Here is a 17,551-nt window from a genome sequence, read left to right as displayed (position 1 = left end):
CACTTTCCTGATGACGGTTCTGAGAGCCTCATCACTGCAGTTTACACAGTTTCTTTTTATCAGCGTGATACTCCATCTTGTGGTTGTGCACAGTCTGCTTGTTTAGCTGTTGATGGACATTTAAGCCATTTCCAGCTTCTATTACAAAGGTGCTTTCAACACTGTACAAGTCAGATGTTTTTATTTGGTAGACACCAGATAGTGAATGTCTGCCCACATGTTGGATATATAGTTTCACCCTGGACGGTTTTCCAGATGGACATAGCTGCATATCGGAGAGTTCCCATGGTAACCATCCCACAGTGTGCAGGATTCCCTGAGGTTCCACTCTGCATTTCCCTGAGGACTAACCTGCTGCACACACACATCTTCAAGAGTTATTCCTATGTCTTTATCCCATTACATGCTACATTGAGACCCAATCATTTCAACAAAGGACCTGACAAATTAAGAGGCATTTTGTGGTTACAGAGTTGAAACCTATTGAAATGAGTTGACGAATTGGGATTAAAATCCACATGAAAATAAAGTCACTTGCTGGGCACTCTGTGAGTTCAAGCCTGGTCTACATAGTGAGTTCAAGGTCAGCTGGGGGCTACAGGGAGAACCTGTCTCAAAAAAAAAAAGCCAGAGAGAGAGAGTCCCTTGCTGCCAGTGCAGTTGACTTGAACCGCAGTAGGGGTGTGACCGGCAGGCACAGCGGCAGTACTGGACATTGCTGTAATGCGGTGGCTGCTGCCAACCAGGATTGGCCTTTTGAATTTAGGGAAGAAAACTGGTCAGGTAGAATGTCGAGTTCTGCTGTTTGTTTATGAATCCTGGCTTTTGAGTTCCACAGAAAGTCTTGTCTTATTCCCAAGGCTGTGTGTCTAGTGTCTCCCTCAGATGTGACATTGGGACCAGACAGCACTTTGAGCTATATTTGGGTTGTGGACATTGTTAGCCTGTTGACTTTCATTGTAGTTTCTTGCTACCTAACATGCAGCCACTGCTCCAGGACCTACATTATATTGTTTTACAATCAGTAGATGTCTGTTGCTTGCCCCATACAACGAGCCTTAGGGCATGCTTTTGACCAGACCTTATAAAGCATGCAGTACTTACCTTTACAGACACAGCACTCACATACATACATACATTCATTCCCATCTGGTCACCCAGAATTCAGAAACTGAGCAGGAAAGAGGCTCCTTGTGAAAATAAAATGTAGGCTAAACGTCTCATGAGGTACCAAGGCTTGAGGTACCTTGGAAGTTTGGGGTATCGCTTTTGAGGAGATTAGGGGCTGGCAGAGTGAACCCCTTGTCAACCTCTCCCTACAGCCAAGCCTCAGGGACTAGGTGTTTCAGCAGTTTATGTAATTAAATGAAGGCAGGTCCCAGGGGTAACCCAGTGCCCTTCAGGGCACAGCCTGGCCTAAGTGGTTTTTCCTCTCTTATAAATGGACAAAGGTGGGTTAGGGGTTCACTGGTCACCTTTCCACCTTGTTTGTCTCCATCCAGCTGACACTGAAGTCTGGCTCAGCTCCCCCTGCGACTACCCTGCATGGCAACTCAGCACGTTGCCACTCTTGAGCACAAGCCTGTCCACTGTTGTTACTACGTATTTTGTAACATACTCTGTGATATTCATCCTTAGAAGCATTGTGTTTGTTTAATCAGCAGTATTCAAAGAATGTTTTCCTGAGCTCAGCTCCTTACTGCATGTGTCACATCGAGAGCGAGGTGGCCACCTAGAGGCTGAGGATGCTGCTTTGTCCAAGACCAGATGTGGCTGCAGCACTAGGAAATAGGGGAGCAGTGCTTATTCCACTGCAGATGGGGTGACACCTGCCTCCTAGGACACTGAAAGGCCACAGGAATCGGGTGCTCTTTCACACGCAGGCTTGGTGCTCACCAGCCTGGCAGTTCTTGGTGCCCAGGCCCTGTGTGTCACAGCCCCTCCATTTGCTGAGTGCTGTGACTTGAGTGGTCACAGCAGTTTAAGCTCTGGTCTGTTGCTTTGTCTTCTGCGGCCTCAGCACGATGCTCACAGCTCCCCGGACTTGAGCAGGCTCTGTAAATTACTTGAACATACCGTGTTGGTTGGGCCGATTTTGAATGCAGAGCTGTCCGACTGTGTAGGCATGCCTGGCCCTAGATTCTATATAAGGTGTTTTTAGTCACGTATCTGAAGAGGAAGGCTTCCTGTTAGGGTATCCACTTAGAACAGGCACAGCCAACAGGACAGTTCATTTTCATTATTGGCACAAATAGAACCTGAAGCTTTGGGCATGGCCTCTAGGTGGCTTAGTTAAGTCAGGGCTTGACCTGGTCACTTTTCAAATGTGAAAATCTGGTGAGCTTGTGCTGTGGAGGTGGTCCACTTTTTTCCTTTGGAGTAACCATGGGGACTGCTTTTGAGGCATAAACGATGTCCGCATGTCTGATGTCACTGATCTCTGCCTTGTAGTCGTACAGGCCCAAGGAAACCCCATTTCCCTTCAGAACTCACACCCACCTAGCTGGTCCACTGTCCCACCTCTTAAGGGACACTCACCAGAAGGTGCTGCTCTCTGAACCTCGACTGGGCAGAGCAGGGGCCTCCAGGCAGGGCAGGTGCGGCCAGCCACCTCTCTTCCCTCCGCTGCTCCCTCACCGCTTCTGCTCCTGAGTTACCTGGCAGGCTGAGCCGCCTTAGCATCTCCAGGGACTTTTATTCTTGTCGATTCTGACGTCTTAGTGGAAAAGACAGCACCGCAGCATTTGATACCTGAGAGTTTCCCAGGACTGTACACCTGCCAAAAGAAAATAAATAAACAAAATGAGGTGCCAACAAAAAACAGCAGCCCAGACGAGGGCCCTGCAGCCCTCAGACTCTGAAAACAGCAGTCCAGATGAGAGCCCTGCAGCCCTCAGACTCTGAAAACAGCAGTCCAGATGAGAGCCCTGCAGCCCTCAGACTCTGAAAACAGCAGTCCAGATGAGGGCCCTGCAGCCCTCAGACTCTGAAAACAGCAGTCCAGATGAGAGCCCTGCAGCCCTCAGACTCTGAAAACAGCAGTCCAGATGAGGGCCCTGCAGCCCTCAGACTCTGAAAACAGCAGTCCAGATGAGAGGTGTGCAGCCCTCGTTCTTGAAAACCTGCTGGTTAAGGTAGTGATTTGTGAGGTTCATAATCACATTCTTAAAATGCTCTTAAGAACAGCAGGCAAATTTCCTATCTCTTCTTTCTTTAGGGTTACCCTAGACAGCACTGTACTTTTATTTACTAGTCTGCATGCCCGTGTACTGTGCATGCGTAGAGGTCAGACAACAGCTTTTGGAAGTCAGTTCCCTCCTGTCTTAGTTTGTTCTTCATTGCTGTGACAAAATGCTCTGACCAATACCAACTTGGGGAGGAAAGGGTTTATTTGTCTTACATCTCCCAGGTCGCATGCAGTTCATCAGGGAGCCCAAGGTAGGAACTCAGGGCAGGAACCTGGAGGCAGGAGCTGGAGCACAGGCCATGGAGGAACGCTGCTTACTGGCTTGCTCCCTCGGCTCCTCTCACCCTGCTTTCTTATACAACATAGGCCCACCTGCCCAGGAGTGGCACCACCCACAGTAGGCTAGGCCCTCCCACATCACTCATCAAGAAGATGCCCTTCAGACATGGCCACAGGCCAGTCCAATAGAGGCAATTCCCCAATTGAGGCTCCCTCAACCCAGGTGTGTCAAGTTGACACTAAAGCTATCCAGCACACCTCCTTTTACCATGTGGGTTCCAGGGATCAAGCGCAGGTCATCAGGCTTGGCAGCAAGCACCCTAACCGTCTCACTGCCCCGACAGATGTGTTTTAAATAGTGAAGCCAGGGGAACTAAATGGTTTGATAGAGTGTGTCTTGGGATGGAGCAGCCAGCACTGAGTCTCCTCCACCTTTGGGCCTGGCCCTGTTGATGAAGCCTTGAACAAACGAGAGCCATGTGTCTTATGCTATGTTTCTAGTTTATCTAGAAGAATCAAAGAGCAGCCATACGTGGTGGCCTGTGCCTTAACAGGTAGGGGCAGGAGGATCAAAGGTTTGAAATCAACTTGGACTATATAGGGAGTTCAAGGCCGGCCTGGATTACATAGTGAAACCCTGTCTCAACGTTTAGGAAGATCTGGGCATGCTGGCTCTCGGTTTAATCCCAGCACTTAGAAGCCTGAAGCAGAAGTGCCCTGAGTTCCAGGCCAGCTTGAATTATGTAGTTCCAGGCTAGCCCTGTCTCAGAAAAAGAAAAGGAGAGGAAAAAAAAAGATGAATGGCAGAGTGTGGCGGGGCATAGTGGCGCACACCTTTAATCCCAGCACTTGAGAGGCAGGAGCAGGAGGCTGTCTGTGAGTTTGAGGCCAGCCTGGTCTACATAGTGAGTTCCAGGCCAGCTGGGGCTACAGGGAGACCCTGTCTCAAAAAGACCAAAAAAAGCATAATATGGATCAGTCCCTGTGAGCCATCTCTGTCTGTGCATCAGCCCTGCCCTTCCTTCTGGCTCAAGGTGGCCCTTAGCTGTTCATGGGGAGAGGAGCTGCAGCCTGGCGGTGGGCCCTGCTGAAACTCTGTCTGCTAGTCCTGCCTGCCCCTCAGGAGGATTCCTTCACCACATTCCAAGGTACTGAGTGCTATGGGTGCATGAGTTGAGAGACAGAGTCAGAGACAGACAAAGAGATGGGGGTTGGGGGAGGGGTTCTTGCTCTGTAATTCCGTGCAGCCTAAACTCACTGTGTAGTCCGGGCCAGCCTTAAACTCATGGCAGTTCTGCCTCAGTCTCCTGAGTGCTGGGATTACAGGTTTAAGAGAGCTCTGTTTTGAATACAGAAGCTCCTGACAGGCAGTGTCGAAAACATATTAGTGCTGAATATGTGTGTGCAGAGTCAGGCCACAGCCACATCTGCAGGAGAGAGCTGCTGCCCACACCATAGACGGGAGGGGGAGGGAAAAGGAAGGGAAATGGGGAAGGAAGTCAGAGAAGGGAAGGGCAGGAGGATTGCCACAAGTTCAAGGCCAACCAGAGCCACTTTTGGGACCCTGTCCCAAACAGAGAGGAAAAAAAGGCAAACTGAAAACCCAGGATGGAGCGGAGAGCAGGCCTATGGCCCCGCATGGTACCGAGTCCCTGCCTGGTGGATTCTGGGATCTGCGTGACAGTGATTGAACTCTGAAAAGCTCCTGTTCTCTCTAAGAATTCCTTCCTCACAGAACTCTGGTTCAAAGTCTTCTGACTTTTGTGCTTCATAGTTTTTGTGTCAAGTGTAAAATACATTGGTGACTTTTCCTCTGATGTTAAAAAAGAGAGGCAGGTGTGGGTTGCAGGCTCTGGAAGGAAGCAGCTGCGGGGCTCCCAGAGGGAGGAACGGCACCTCCTGCACTCTGCGTTGCCTCAGGAGGGTTATTTACGCCTGAGCAAGGCTCCGTGCCCCCCCCCGCCTTCCCTACCACCTCACTAGGTTCCTCAGACCCTTCTCTACCCCCTCTCTGAGGAAAAGACCCTCTAGCTCAGTCTCCCTGGCCCAGGACTTCCCAGGTGACCTCCTGCCTTCCTGCCCCAGGGTCTGAGAACAAGAGCCTTCTCTTTGGATGCAGCCCCAGCCTGCATCACAGTGGGCACCTCACGCCATTCTTCATTCCATTTCTGTGGAGAGGCCAGCCTGGTCTACATATCGAGTTCCAGGCCCGCTGGAGCTGGAACTACAGGGAGATCGTGTCTAAAGAGTCAGAGCCCCCAGGCATGGTTAGTGCCCTCACACAAGAGGCTGGAGGGCATCCTTCCCCTTCCACCATGTGAACACACAGCTTCATCCCTGGAACGGGCCCTCCCCAGCCCAGAACTGTGGCATCACCTTCTCGTGTCGCATCACCCGGGATAAGGTGTTTTGTTGTGCAGTCCAGGTGAGCTAAGGCAGAATTCATATCCAGAATACACTAAGAACTCTACAGCTCAGCAGTAAAGAAACAGTTCTGGGAAGGGATGGGCCAGCAATTTAAGTAGAAATTTCTCCAAAGAGGAGATGCAGGTGGCCAAAAAGTACTTTGAGATCCTCAGCATCTTCAGTTGCCAAGAAAATTCAGTGAAAAGCAGTACAACATGGCTCCACCTGACCCCTGAACCCCTCCCCACGGGGAACCGAGCCCTGTGCACTGTCTGTGGGGTGAAGTGGGGGTCTGCTTTGGAAAACCTTTTTTTTAATACTTTATTATTTTTTATTTTATATGTATTAATGTATCACCTGCATGTATGTGAGTGCACCCGTGTCGTGCAGTGCCACACAGGTCAGAAGAGGGCTTTGGACTCCCCTGGAACTGGAGTTAAGGACGGTTTGTAGCTGCCATGTGGGTGCTGGGAATCGAACCCGGGTCCTCTGCAAGAGCAGTCAGTGCTCTTAACTGCTGAGCCATCTCTCCAGCCCCTGGAAAACCTTTTGAAGAGTGCTAGTCCCTCAGTGATTAAGCATAACATTAGCACGTGACCCCATGGCACTTTGGTGCGTTCCAGTTTGGAGAGATCCTCAGGCCTGGCTCATAGTTAGCCGGTGCCTTACTCTTGGTGAAATGCCACGAACTAGGACTTTAAATTGTCTTGTCCAAGCAGTCTAGTCAAGGGAGCGAATGAGTGAGTGGCTGTTCCCTGTGGCCTTACAAACCAGCTGCCATCCTCAGCCTTTGCAAGGTTAATACTAAGAAAACTTTTTTTTTTTTTCGGTCTTTTTGAGAGGGTCCCAGCTGGCCTGGAACTCACTATGTAGACCAGGCTGGTCTTGAACTTGCAGAGATCCACCTGCCTCTGCCTCCCAAGTGCTGGATTAAAGGCTATCACGCCCGACCCCTAAATCCATCCTGGGCTTTTAAACCAAGACTTTGCTGATGTGGGTATGTAAAGTGTGTAAGATCATGTTCTGGCGGACGTGTCGGGTGACTGTTCCAGCCAAGTAGTGACTGTTTCCATCTCCTTCATGATGCCAGTGTGTGGCAAGAAAGAGCCTGGTGGAGTCTTGACATCTAGGCATCAAGCCAGGTATGGCATCTCAGGACACCCCCCCCCATTGACTTGTGCTGTCCACCTGTTCCTGGGAACCGGCGTTCTGTCTCTGTCTTTGACTTTTAGTTCCACGTATGAGACTGCAGTATTTTCCTCTGAGTGGTTTCATGGTTTCACACACTAGGTTTTCCCCAAGTTGACCTGTGCTGTTGAACATGGCAGGACTTTTCCTCCTTCAAGATTGTGTATGGTGGTTGGAAGCTGAGGTTTCTTGTGTTCATCCGGCGGAAGATACGTAGGTGGCTTCTAGAGTGTACTTCAAGACACAGGAAGCAGTGGTGAGATCCTGCGTGGACACAGCTCTGGCTTGCAGCTGGGGTTTCAGAGGCCGAGGGGCTGCTGGAAGGGCGGGGCCATAAGCACTGGCTCTTGGGAGCCTTTCTGTTCTGGGCTGGGGTGTGGCGTTATAGATGCTTCTCAGTGACTGTGACTGTTCTGTAGATCAGCCCTTTGAATGTTGTATGTGCTGTAAATGTCGTCTAGCCTTGGGTTCTAGTTTATTTTGTGTATTTTGGCTGTCATGTAAAAGTTGGTCATTTTCACATAGCAAAACCTGCCTTCATTACGCTACCTCCTTCTTTTAGAGCATGCAAAGCATGTTTTCCTAGAATTATTCTTGCAGAATTTTGGTTTTTGCACTTAGGCATTTAGACTGTGTCCTGGGTTTCTCAGCCTCAGCACAGTGGTATGATTGCTGCCGCAGTGGTGTGATTGCCGCAGTGGTGTGATTGCCACAGTGGTATGATTGCTGCCGCAGTGGTGTGATTGCTGCCACAGTGGTATGATTGCTGCCGCAGTGGTGTGATTGCCGCAGTGGTGTGATTGTTGCCGCAGTGGTGTGATTGCCGCAGTGGTCTGATTGTTGCAGTGGTGTGACTGCTGCTGCAGTGGTGTGATTGTTGCCGCAGTGGTGTGATTGCCGCAGTGGTGTGATTGCTGCCGCAGTGGTGTGATTGCCGCCGCAGTGGTGTGATTGCCGCAGTGGTGTGATTGCTGCCGCAGTGGTGTGATTGCTGCCGCAGTGGTGTGACTGCGGCCCTTCTTTTAGAGCATGCAAAGCATGTTTTCCTAGAATTATTCTTGCAGAATTTTGGTTTTTGCACTTAGGCATTTAGACTGTGTCCTGGGTTTCTCAGCCTCAGCACCGCAGTGGTGTGATTGCTGCAGTGGTGTGATTGCCGCAGTGGTGTGATTGTTGCTGCAGTGGTGTGATTGTTGCTGCAGTGGTGTGATTGTTGCAGTGGTGTGATTGTTGCAGTGGTGTGACTGCTGCCCCAGTGGTGTGATTGTTGCCGCAGTGGTGTGATTGCCGCAGTGGTGTGATTGTTGCAGTGGTGTGACTGCTGCTGCAGTGGTGTGATTGTTGCCGCAGTGGTGTGATTGCTGCAGTGGTGTGATTGCCGCAGTGGTGTGATTGCTGCAGTGGTGTGATTGCTGCAGTGGTGTGATTGTTGCAGTGGTGTGACTGCTGCCCCAGTGGTGTGATTGTTGCCGCAGTGGTGTGATTGCCGCAGTGGTGTGATTGTTGCAGTGGTGTGACTGCTGCTGCAGTGGTGTGATTGTTGCCGCAGTGGTGTGATTGCTGCAGTGGTGTGATTGCCGCAGTGGTGTTATTGCTGCCGCAGTGGTGTGATTGTTGCCGCAGTGGTGTGATTGCTGCTGCAGTGGTGAGAGCTGCCTTTACAGATGCTCAGTAGCTTCCCTGGCTTTTGCACAGAAGATACCGTAGCAGATGTGGCTGTCTCCAGAGTGCGCGGTCCCCTGGGGGGGCAGAACAGCCCTCCTTTGAGGGTCCCTGCACTGGGGTTACAGCTGAGGAGACGAAGGCCGAAAGGTAGTGACTCAGGGGCTCCCGTGAGATGGGAGCGAAAATCTCAGTTCCAGTGACAGAGGCTTGCTATGTCCCTCTTCCTGGCCTGGTCCTGCTGCCTCCGTGTGCCAGCGAGGACCACACAATGTAAAGCTAGTGCAGATCTGCCCAATGCAGACAGAGAAGCAGGGTGCTACATACCTCACACAGGAGGGTGTGGGAGACAGATTTCACGGTATGGCTGCAGGTGGACTTTGTGAGGGGGGGGCTTGCTAAGCCTGGACTTGTGTATACAGCAGGCACGTCTGAGCACGGACAGGTGAGTGGATGACTGTGCTGTGTCTTAGGTCACTGTCCTTGTAACATCTGTACTTGGACTTTCTAGAAAGACGCCAGCAACATGGCACAGCAGCATCAGGTGGTCATCTGTTCAGGGAAGCCCACTGGAGCCTCAGGGCCCAGGTTCTTTGCCCCTGTCCAGCACATACAGAGATTACAGATTCCCAGAAGGAAAGTGGGTGTTCAGCATGAATCAATGTACGTAAATCTGGGTACTGTGAGCCACCCTGTCAGTCATGTGTCAGACCCCTCCAGAATCAGTTTCCAGACAGGCCTGGGGCTGGACCTGGGAGCAGCTGAGCTGCCATGGGAGCCCATCAGCTTCTCTGGTACTGACCAACTCTACCCCACTTTTTGCCTCCAGTGTGGGGCTGCCTTCCTGGAGGATGACGTCATTGTGCTCAATGGCACCAAGGAGGATGTGGAGACGCTGAAGAAGAGGATGGAGGAGAGGCGACTGCGGGCCAAGCTGGAGAAGGTAATGAGGGGGCTTCATGTCTGCCCATTTCGAGCAACGGAGGTGCCTGATGGCTGCTTCTGGGAGGTGTACACGGCCGAGGCGTCTCGACCCAGGAGGCCCAGCCTGCAGTCAGGTTCTCTTCATGGCCTGGCTGCATCAGGCCTTGTCACTAGTGAAGGGGGTGACCAGCATCTGCGCAGGACTTGGGGGTGCTGGGAAGATGAAAAAGCTGGTACCCACTGAGCACATGTCCGGGTGGCGTTAGCGTGCTCTCAGGGAAAAGCAGCCACAATTGCTGTCTCGTGTGGCCTGTGGGTATCACTTTAGGGAGAAGTCCTGGGTTCCATCACCACTGCTAAAAAAGAAATGGAAAGACATGTGGTCCATTTCCACAACTTGACAAAGGCAAGAGCGGAAAGCTGCTGTCACCGCAGCACACCTGAGCTTGGCGCCTCAGTCACCTGCAGCCCGGCGGCCCTGGGCAGCTGCTGCCACTGCCTTTTCTATTGGCGTATAAAGTAACGGGCTTCACTGCATTTCATGCACTTGTCACTGACTTTGTTCTTATTCAGCTCCTCCCTGGGCACCTGCTTGTGTCCTCTCCTAGGCCAAGGGGTACAGCCCTTGAGGTCCATCTCGGGGTAGGGAGGAGCCTTGTGGGGGGCGGGGGAGGGGGTTGGCAGAGCCTTCTCACTTGTTTCCCGACTTTGGGACCGTACTCCAGAGGCAGTGGAAACATTGCCAAGTAACACCACGTAGGCAGACTCAGGAATTGTCAGTCTAGAAACCACTGTGTGCTCTGGATCCTGGGTCCAGCAGAATGTCTTATGATTTATTGTGAACAGATGTTAGCTGACCCTTTGTGAGTGGTTTGTTGTTTTTTGTTTTTTTTTAATTTAGTGTGTGTGTGCATGTGAGCATGCACATGTGTGTGTATGCATGCCACAGCTTGTGTTTGAGGTCAGAGGACAGTCTGTGCTAGTTTTCCCCCTTCTACCAAGTGAGTCCCAGGGATAAAACTCAGGTCACCAGCCTTGGTGGCAGATACCTTCCCTGTGAGCCATTTTGACAGCCCTGAGTCTTTGGGGTTTTTTTGTTTGTTTGTTTGTTTGTTTGTTTTGGTCTTTTTGAGATGGGGTCTCCCTGTAGCCCCAGCTGTCCTGGAACTCATTATGTAGACCAGGGTGGCCTTGAACTCACAGAGATCTGCCTGCCTCTGCCTCCCGAGCACTGGGATTAAAGGCGTGCACCACCACGCCCAGCTAGTCTTTGTTTTTTTAATAGAAAAGTTCAAGATAAACTTGAGGGAAAACTTTATGGACTCAGAATTAAGGTAAAACTCTAGATGTGGTACATTCCTGTAATCCAGTACTCATAAAATGGAGGCAGGAGGATGGACAATCCAAGAACAGTTTGGAGACTCAAGGCTGGGGTTGTGGCTCAGTGGTAGGGCACCTGCCTGACATGCACAACTGTGGGTTTGATCCCGGAACTCAGACAACCAAACAAAACCCTAAGGCAGAAGAATGCTGGAAGTGTTTTTAATATTTTTATTATTTTTTAGTTTTTGTGTATGAGTGTACGGCCTGCATGTAAGTGCACCTGTGTCCTGCAGTGCCCGTGGAGGTCAGAAGAGAGCATTGGATTCCCTGGAACCGAAGGTTGTTAGCTGCTGTGTGGGTGCTGGGATTCGAACCCAGGTCTTCTGCAAGAGCAGCTAGTGTTCTTAACCGCTGAGCCCCAGAATGCTGGAAGTTCTATGAAACCAGGAGCACCAAGGATATAAACCTGTGGGGAAAATAACTGACCCGAAGTTGGCCTGCGTCTGCCAGGCCTTCAGAGTGGGTGGAGACCTAACAATGGAATGGGTTTCAGGGCTTTGCTTTGTGGACTCTGTAGGCATAGAAGAAAGGACAGAAGCCCGTCACCCTGGAAGGATATACAGTTCATGGTTGTGAAGCTTTAAAAGCTGATGGTTTTGCTGGACGTGGTGGTGCACGCCTTTGATCCCAGCACTTGGGAAGCAGAGGCAGGCGGATCTCTGTGAGTTCAAGGTCACCCCTGGTCTACATAGTGAGTGCCAGGCCAGCTGGGGCTACAGGGAGACCCTGTCTCAAAAACACACACACAAAAAAACTGATGGTTAAGCATACAGGCAGCATTAGGGTTGTGCATGGACCAGGCTTGCAGAAGGAGCAAGATTCATTCCCATCTCCTTTTATCCTAGAGCATAATGCATGTCTTGTATGCAAATACACATAGCATAAGGAATTTTGGCCATCTTTGAGATCAGATGGCACAGAATGATCTGGGGAGCTGTTTACAAGAATGTAATACAGCATAACTAAGAATAGTCAGTTGTGTCTTGAGGTAAAAACCCAAACATGAGCCAGGTGTGGCGACACAGGCCTTTAGTCCCAGCACTAGGGAGGCAGAGGCAGGCGGATCTCTGTGAGTTCAAGCCCAGCCTGGTCTACATAGTGAGTTCCAGGGCAGCTGGTGCTACAGGGAGACCCTGTCTCAAAAAGACAAAGAAAAAAAAATCAAACGTCTGATGTGTTAATTTTAGGTTGGTTTTCTACTTTTCTGCATTACTCTGATTTTGCCCTAAGAACACAGAAAAGCCTGAGGTGTCTTTAACAAAGATGGCAGCCAAGGCTCTGCCTGCTCTTCATTGTTGTCCTTGGTCAGTGTTTTTAAAAACACAAAGGGGGCTGGAGAGATGGCTCAGCAGTTAAGAACACTGGTTGTTCTTGCAGGAGACTCAGGTTCAAATCCCAATGCCCACATGGCAGCTAGCAACTGTCCGTAACTCCAGTTCTAGGGGATACAACACCCTCTTCTGTCCTCCGCAGGCATTGCACGGCACGGATGCACTTACCTGCACACAGGCAACACACGGGCACACAGAAAACAAAAATTAAAAAACGGGAAATTTTCCTAAAGGAAGCTGCTAGAGATTTTCATAAAACTGTTTGGGACGAGTTTCCTTTGTCACAGGCTTCCTGCCAAGTTGCGCAAAGCCCAGTGGAACTTGGGTCCCCTCTGCAGGCTCCTCAGCAGAGCCTCTGTAGATACCCTTAGTTACTGCTACCAAGATACAAAATATTTCCCAGTCTCCTCACACTGTGGACACGCTTAGCCTCTGTGCCTCTTTTCAAACAACTCAGCCATAAATGGAGGGCTTAGAACTAAACAGTTGTCTCTGGTTTGGGGAGGGTTGCCTCTCTCCCTGTCCTCTCCCCTCTCCCCTCTCTAAACAGTTGTCTCTGGTTTGGGGAGGGTTGCCTCTCTCCCTGTCCTCTCCCCTCTCCCCGTGTGTGTGTGTGTGTGTGTGTGTGTGTGTGTGTGTGTACATACATGTAGAAGCCAGAAGACGACGTCAGGTGTGGATCACTGTCTTACTGCTCTGAGATAGGGCCTCTGAACTGGAAGCTCTGGTTTCAGCTAGGCTGACTGCAGTGCGGGGTTACAGACATGCACAAGTGCCCTAACCCCAGCCATCTCTTTAGTCCTGGTGTTTGGGTTTGTTTTTAATTTTTCGGAGGTGGGGTTGCTTGGTTTGGTTTGGTTTGGTTTGGTTTGGTATCAACCATTACAGATTTGCGTGCATGCACTGCATGTGTGAAATGAAAAGGTTCTTATGTTTTGTTCAATGTTAAAAACCACATTGCAGCCGGGTATGGTGGCGCATGCCTGTAGTCCCAGCACTTGGGAGGCAGAGGCAAGCGGATCTCTGTGAGTTCAAGGCCAGCCTGGTCTACATAGTGAGTTCCAGGACAGCTGGGGCTACAGGGAGACCCTGTCTCAAAAAGACCAAAAAAAAAAAAAACCAAAAAAAACCCACATTGCACATGTATGTTGCGCTGAAGGCCACTGCTTGACAAGGGGCTTTTGTTCAGTGTTTGCAAGAGATGAGGGCCTTCTGAAATAATTACTTACTTTTTTATTCTTAAACTCCTGATCCTCTTGCCTTTACCTCTCTAGTGTTGAGACAGCGGGTATGGGCACCATGCCCCAGTAGGTTCATCTTTAGCGCCCCCTTTTGAGTATTAGGAAATGACATTTAAAACATTTTTTTAATTTATTTTTATTTTATGTGTATGAGTGTATTGCCTGCATGTATGTGTGTGCACCCGTGTCATGCAATGCTGCGGAGGTCAGAAGAGGGCTTCAGATTCCCTTGGAACTGGAGTTAAGGATAGTTCATAGCTGCCATGTGGGTGTTGGGAATCGAACCCAGGTCCTCTGCAAGAGCAGTCAGTGCTCTTAACTGCTGAGCCATCTCTCCAGCTCCAGGAAATGACATTTTAAAGTCAACTGAATGAACATTGTCCTGCTGGTCCTCCCCACTGCCGAACTAATGTAGACGCAGCCATGTGATTTTAGAATGGCTAGCTTATTTTGTGATTTGGGCTGCCCAGTAACTATCATAGTAATCCAGTGTCTACACCTAACGAGAATAATCCAGAGTTTAGAACTAACATATTCGTTAGTATAAGCCTTCAACCATTATGGCTAAATGAATATTGAAGCAACTTGACAGCTTTGAAACAGAGTTCCCAGAGTGGATGAGACTCCGTCCGTGTCTGTGCTGGCCTTGAATGTGGATGCTACTCATGTGGCTACCTCAACGTTGACTTTGTGTGTTTGGGTTTTGGTTTTGTTAGCGGTATTGGGGATCAAACCCAGGGCTTATGATTGTTAGACTGGTGTTCTACCACTGAGCTACATCCCAGGCCTCTAACAGTGACTTTTGAGAATGAGTTTTTGAAGCTATAAAAACTGAAAAGAAAGTCAGTGTGGACAGCCTTCTGTGAGGCGTAGCCTCAGTCAGTGTGGACACGGGGTTAGGGTTGAGTCAAGTGGGCTTTTGGGTCATCTTCCGAGAATGCCTCCTTGTTCAAGATATATCTGCCCGTCAGAGGCCCCTGGGCGCTAGCTGCTCAGGTGGGCTTAATCTGAGCACACTTCTAACAGTTTTTCTTATCACAGAAAACAAAGAAGCCCAAGGCAGCAGAGTCTGTTTCGAAGCCAGGTGTCCTGGAAGGTAAGGAAGGTGCAAGAGGTTGGTGTGTTAGCAAAGGGAGCCTGCAGGCTGCCTCCTAAACGCACTTGGGCCTCACTCCCTTGGGCTTGGGGTTTGTTTAGTGGATTCTGTTTCTTTTATAGACTCCGCAGGACCATCAAACGTGAAGGCAGGCAAGCCCGAGGAGATGGGCCCTGATCCTAGAGAGAAGAAAGCCGCCTCAGCTCCCAGAGGTGCAGGTGGGTCTAACCTGGAGGACAGAGAACAGCTGAGGAAGTTGCAAAGAGGAAACTCCAGCTTGTCACAGTCATTCATAGGTGGCTCACTCTACCCTGTTAGGGCAGCTAAGAAGTGCTCTCACACCCCAACCTGGATCCCTTTCGGGATGGAAGGTTCTGCCATCTGCTTTCTTTTTTAAAAAAAGATTTTTTTATGTGTATGAGTGTTTTGCCTGCATGTATGTAAGTGCATCATGTGTGCAACGCCTGCAGAGGCCAGACATTGGTTCCCTAGAACTAAAATTATAGGTGGTTATTAGCTACCATCATACCGGTGCTGGGAACCAAACTGGGTCCTCCAAAAGAGCAGCCAGTGCTCTTACTGCTGAGCCATCTCTCCAGGCCCCAGCTACTTTCTTACTGCTGAGTGAGCACCACTGCACAGCATAGTGGCTACAAGAACCAGACTTAAGACACCTCAGGGACCACTGTGTGAGGGGCCTTGGCACTGCCTGGGATTCCTCTTCTCTGCTCAGAGTCCTCCTCTTTACCTGCCTCTTAAAACTCAATACTGACTGGCCTGGTGGCGCATGCCTTTGATCCCAGTATTTGTGAGGCAGAGGCAGGTGGATCTCTATGAGTTCAAGGCCAACCTGGTCGACATAGTGAATTCCAGGATAGCTGGGGCTACAGGGAGACCCTCAAAAAGAACCAAAATGGAACCAGGCATGTTGGCACATGTTTTTAATCCCAGCGCTCAAGAGCCAGAGGTAGATGAGATAAGAGACCAGCATAGTCTACACAGTAAGTTCCTGGCCAGCTGGGGCTACAGGGAGACCCTGTCTCAAAAAACAGTAACAAAGAGTTTGGTATTTTGGGTGATCCTTAGCTCCAACCTTACTGGCTTTGGCTTTTTGTTTTTCTAGCAGCCAGTGGGAACTCTTGTGGGAAAGCTGGAAAGCCTCCAAGTGGGGCACTGAAGAGGTCCATCGCAGACAGCGAAGAGTCGGAAACCTACAAGTCCATCTTCACAACTCACAGCTCTGCCAAACGCTCCAAGGAGGAGTGCGCCCATTGGGTCACCCACACGTCCTACTGCTTCTGAAGCAAGCCCTCGGTCCTGCGGGGCGCCTCCTCCCGTGGGGTCTTGTGCACCTTGTCCCCGTGTGGCTCCAAGCTATAAATTCTCCTCTGTGGTCTGTGGCCTGTGTGCTCACTTGTTAGGAAGTGTGTGGGCCCCGGGGAGGACATGCAGTGGCTTACAATCATCAGCCTCTCCTGTGCTTAGCCCTTGCCATGGCCAGAATGCCTGGTGGTCCCCTCGGTATCCTTCAGTGACGATGAAAAGACTCCAGGTTCCTCACGGTGTGCAGGCGACTGACGTGTGAAATTTACCGGGTCAAGTAGGCAGTGGCACTGAGCTTAGAAGGGCAGAGTTCCAGCAGCCTTTGGCCTTGCTGCCCGTGCTTGGTGCCCTCTTGCCTTCTGATCCAGAGACTGGAGATTAGTCAGGCACCTGAGCACCTGGTACCGGGTAAAGCATTTTAGGACTGCCTCTTCTCTCATCTCTTGGCTTTTCCTCTCTCTCTTCCTGTTTGGTGAGCAAATGGCAGTCACCAGCCTGACAGCGAAGGTCAGCCCTGGTGTGGCTGGAGCCTCTTCCATCCCTGCACATAAAGGTCAGAGCTGCCTCCGTGGTTGGTGGGATCTCCTGGGAGTGAGCACACCCAGGTCCTGCAGTGCATGACTACAGCTTCTTCACATAGAGAAAGGTGATGGGTCCCAGGAGAGGACAGCAGGAATGCACTTCATGGACCACTTCTGGGCTGGGGAGATGCTCAGCGGTTAAAGCACTTGCCACAAAACCCGAGGAGAACCTGCATAAAAGCTAGGTGAGCATGGTGGCCACCTGTGATTTCAGTCCTTGTATAGGACTCCCTAGGGCATGATGGCAAGCTCTGGGTTCAACAGGAGACCCTGCCTCAGTAAATAAAGTGCAACCAAGAAAGACACCCACTGTCAACCTCCAGTCTCTACACATGTAGGCCCACACACAGTAACATAACATGCTAAAGCATCCCCACTCCCAGACAGCATGGTGATAGCATTCAGAGGACTGAGGCAAGAGGATCAATGAGAAATGAAGGCTAGCCTGGGCTACATAGCAAGCCTGTCTCAGAGAAAATAAAAACATTCAAATTAAAAGTCTGCTGGTACTGGCTGCTGGTGCTCTGCTTTAAAGTGGTAAGCGGGCCTGGCCCCAGTGACGCTCCAGAACAAGGTCAAAGCAGCTGCAGAAGTATGTTTGTTTGTTTGTTCTGAGACTGGGTCTCAATAGAGCCCTGGCTGGTCTCAAATTCAAGATCTTCCTCCCTCAACATCCTAAGTGTTGAAATCACAGGCATATATGTGAGTTCTAAACTCAGAATTAAATTACCCAGGGCTGAGGATATGGCTCAGTTGGTAGAGTGCTTGCCCAGCATGCAGAAGGCCCTGAGTTCAGTCCCCAGCACCACATAAACTAGCTGTGATGGGCCCACTTGTAGCCCCAGCATTGGGGAGGTGGAGGCAGAGGATGAGAAGTATGATGGCATCCTTAGCTCCACAGCAAGTACAAGGCCAGCCTGGGCTACATAAGACAGCATCAAAAAGATTAC

At 50.4% G+C, this 17,551-nt stretch overlaps 1 protein-coding gene across 4 annotated transcripts in view; it reads left to right on the top strand.

The window, feature by feature from the left end:
- Rtf2 (replication termination factor 2) overlaps nt 1-16,226 on the top strand; it is a 69,661-nt gene extending 53,435 nt beyond the window's left edge. For 2 of the 4 annotated variants that reach the window (XM_008842618.3, XM_029568188.1), the window contains exons 6-9: nt 9,552-9,665; nt 14,643-14,697; nt 14,820-14,915; nt 15,824-16,226. In XM_008842618.3, the coding sequence (XP_008840840.1) occupies nt 9,552-9,665; nt 14,643-14,697; nt 14,820-14,915; nt 15,824-15,999 (441 nt within the window). In that variant the 3' untranslated portion in view covers nt 16,000-16,226. Of the gene's footprint in view, nt 1-9,551; nt 9,666-14,642; nt 14,698-14,819; nt 14,916-15,820 lie in introns of all 4 variants that reach the window. The other 2 variants (XM_008842613.3, XM_029568184.1) reach the window with 1 other exon arrangement.
- The last annotated feature ends 1,325 nt before the right edge of the window (nt 16,227-17,551 follow it).

The sequence above is a fragment of the Nannospalax galili genome, unplaced genomic scaffold, assembly GCF_000622305.1.
Source record: "Nannospalax galili isolate Female #2095 unplaced genomic scaffold, S.galili_v1.0 scaffold231, whole genome shotgun sequence".
NCBI lineage: Eukaryota > Metazoa > Chordata > Mammalia > Rodentia > Spalacidae > Nannospalax > Nannospalax galili.
The sequence above is the reverse complement of the archived record's forward strand: the minus strand, read 5'-3'. Positions and strand labels throughout refer to the sequence as shown.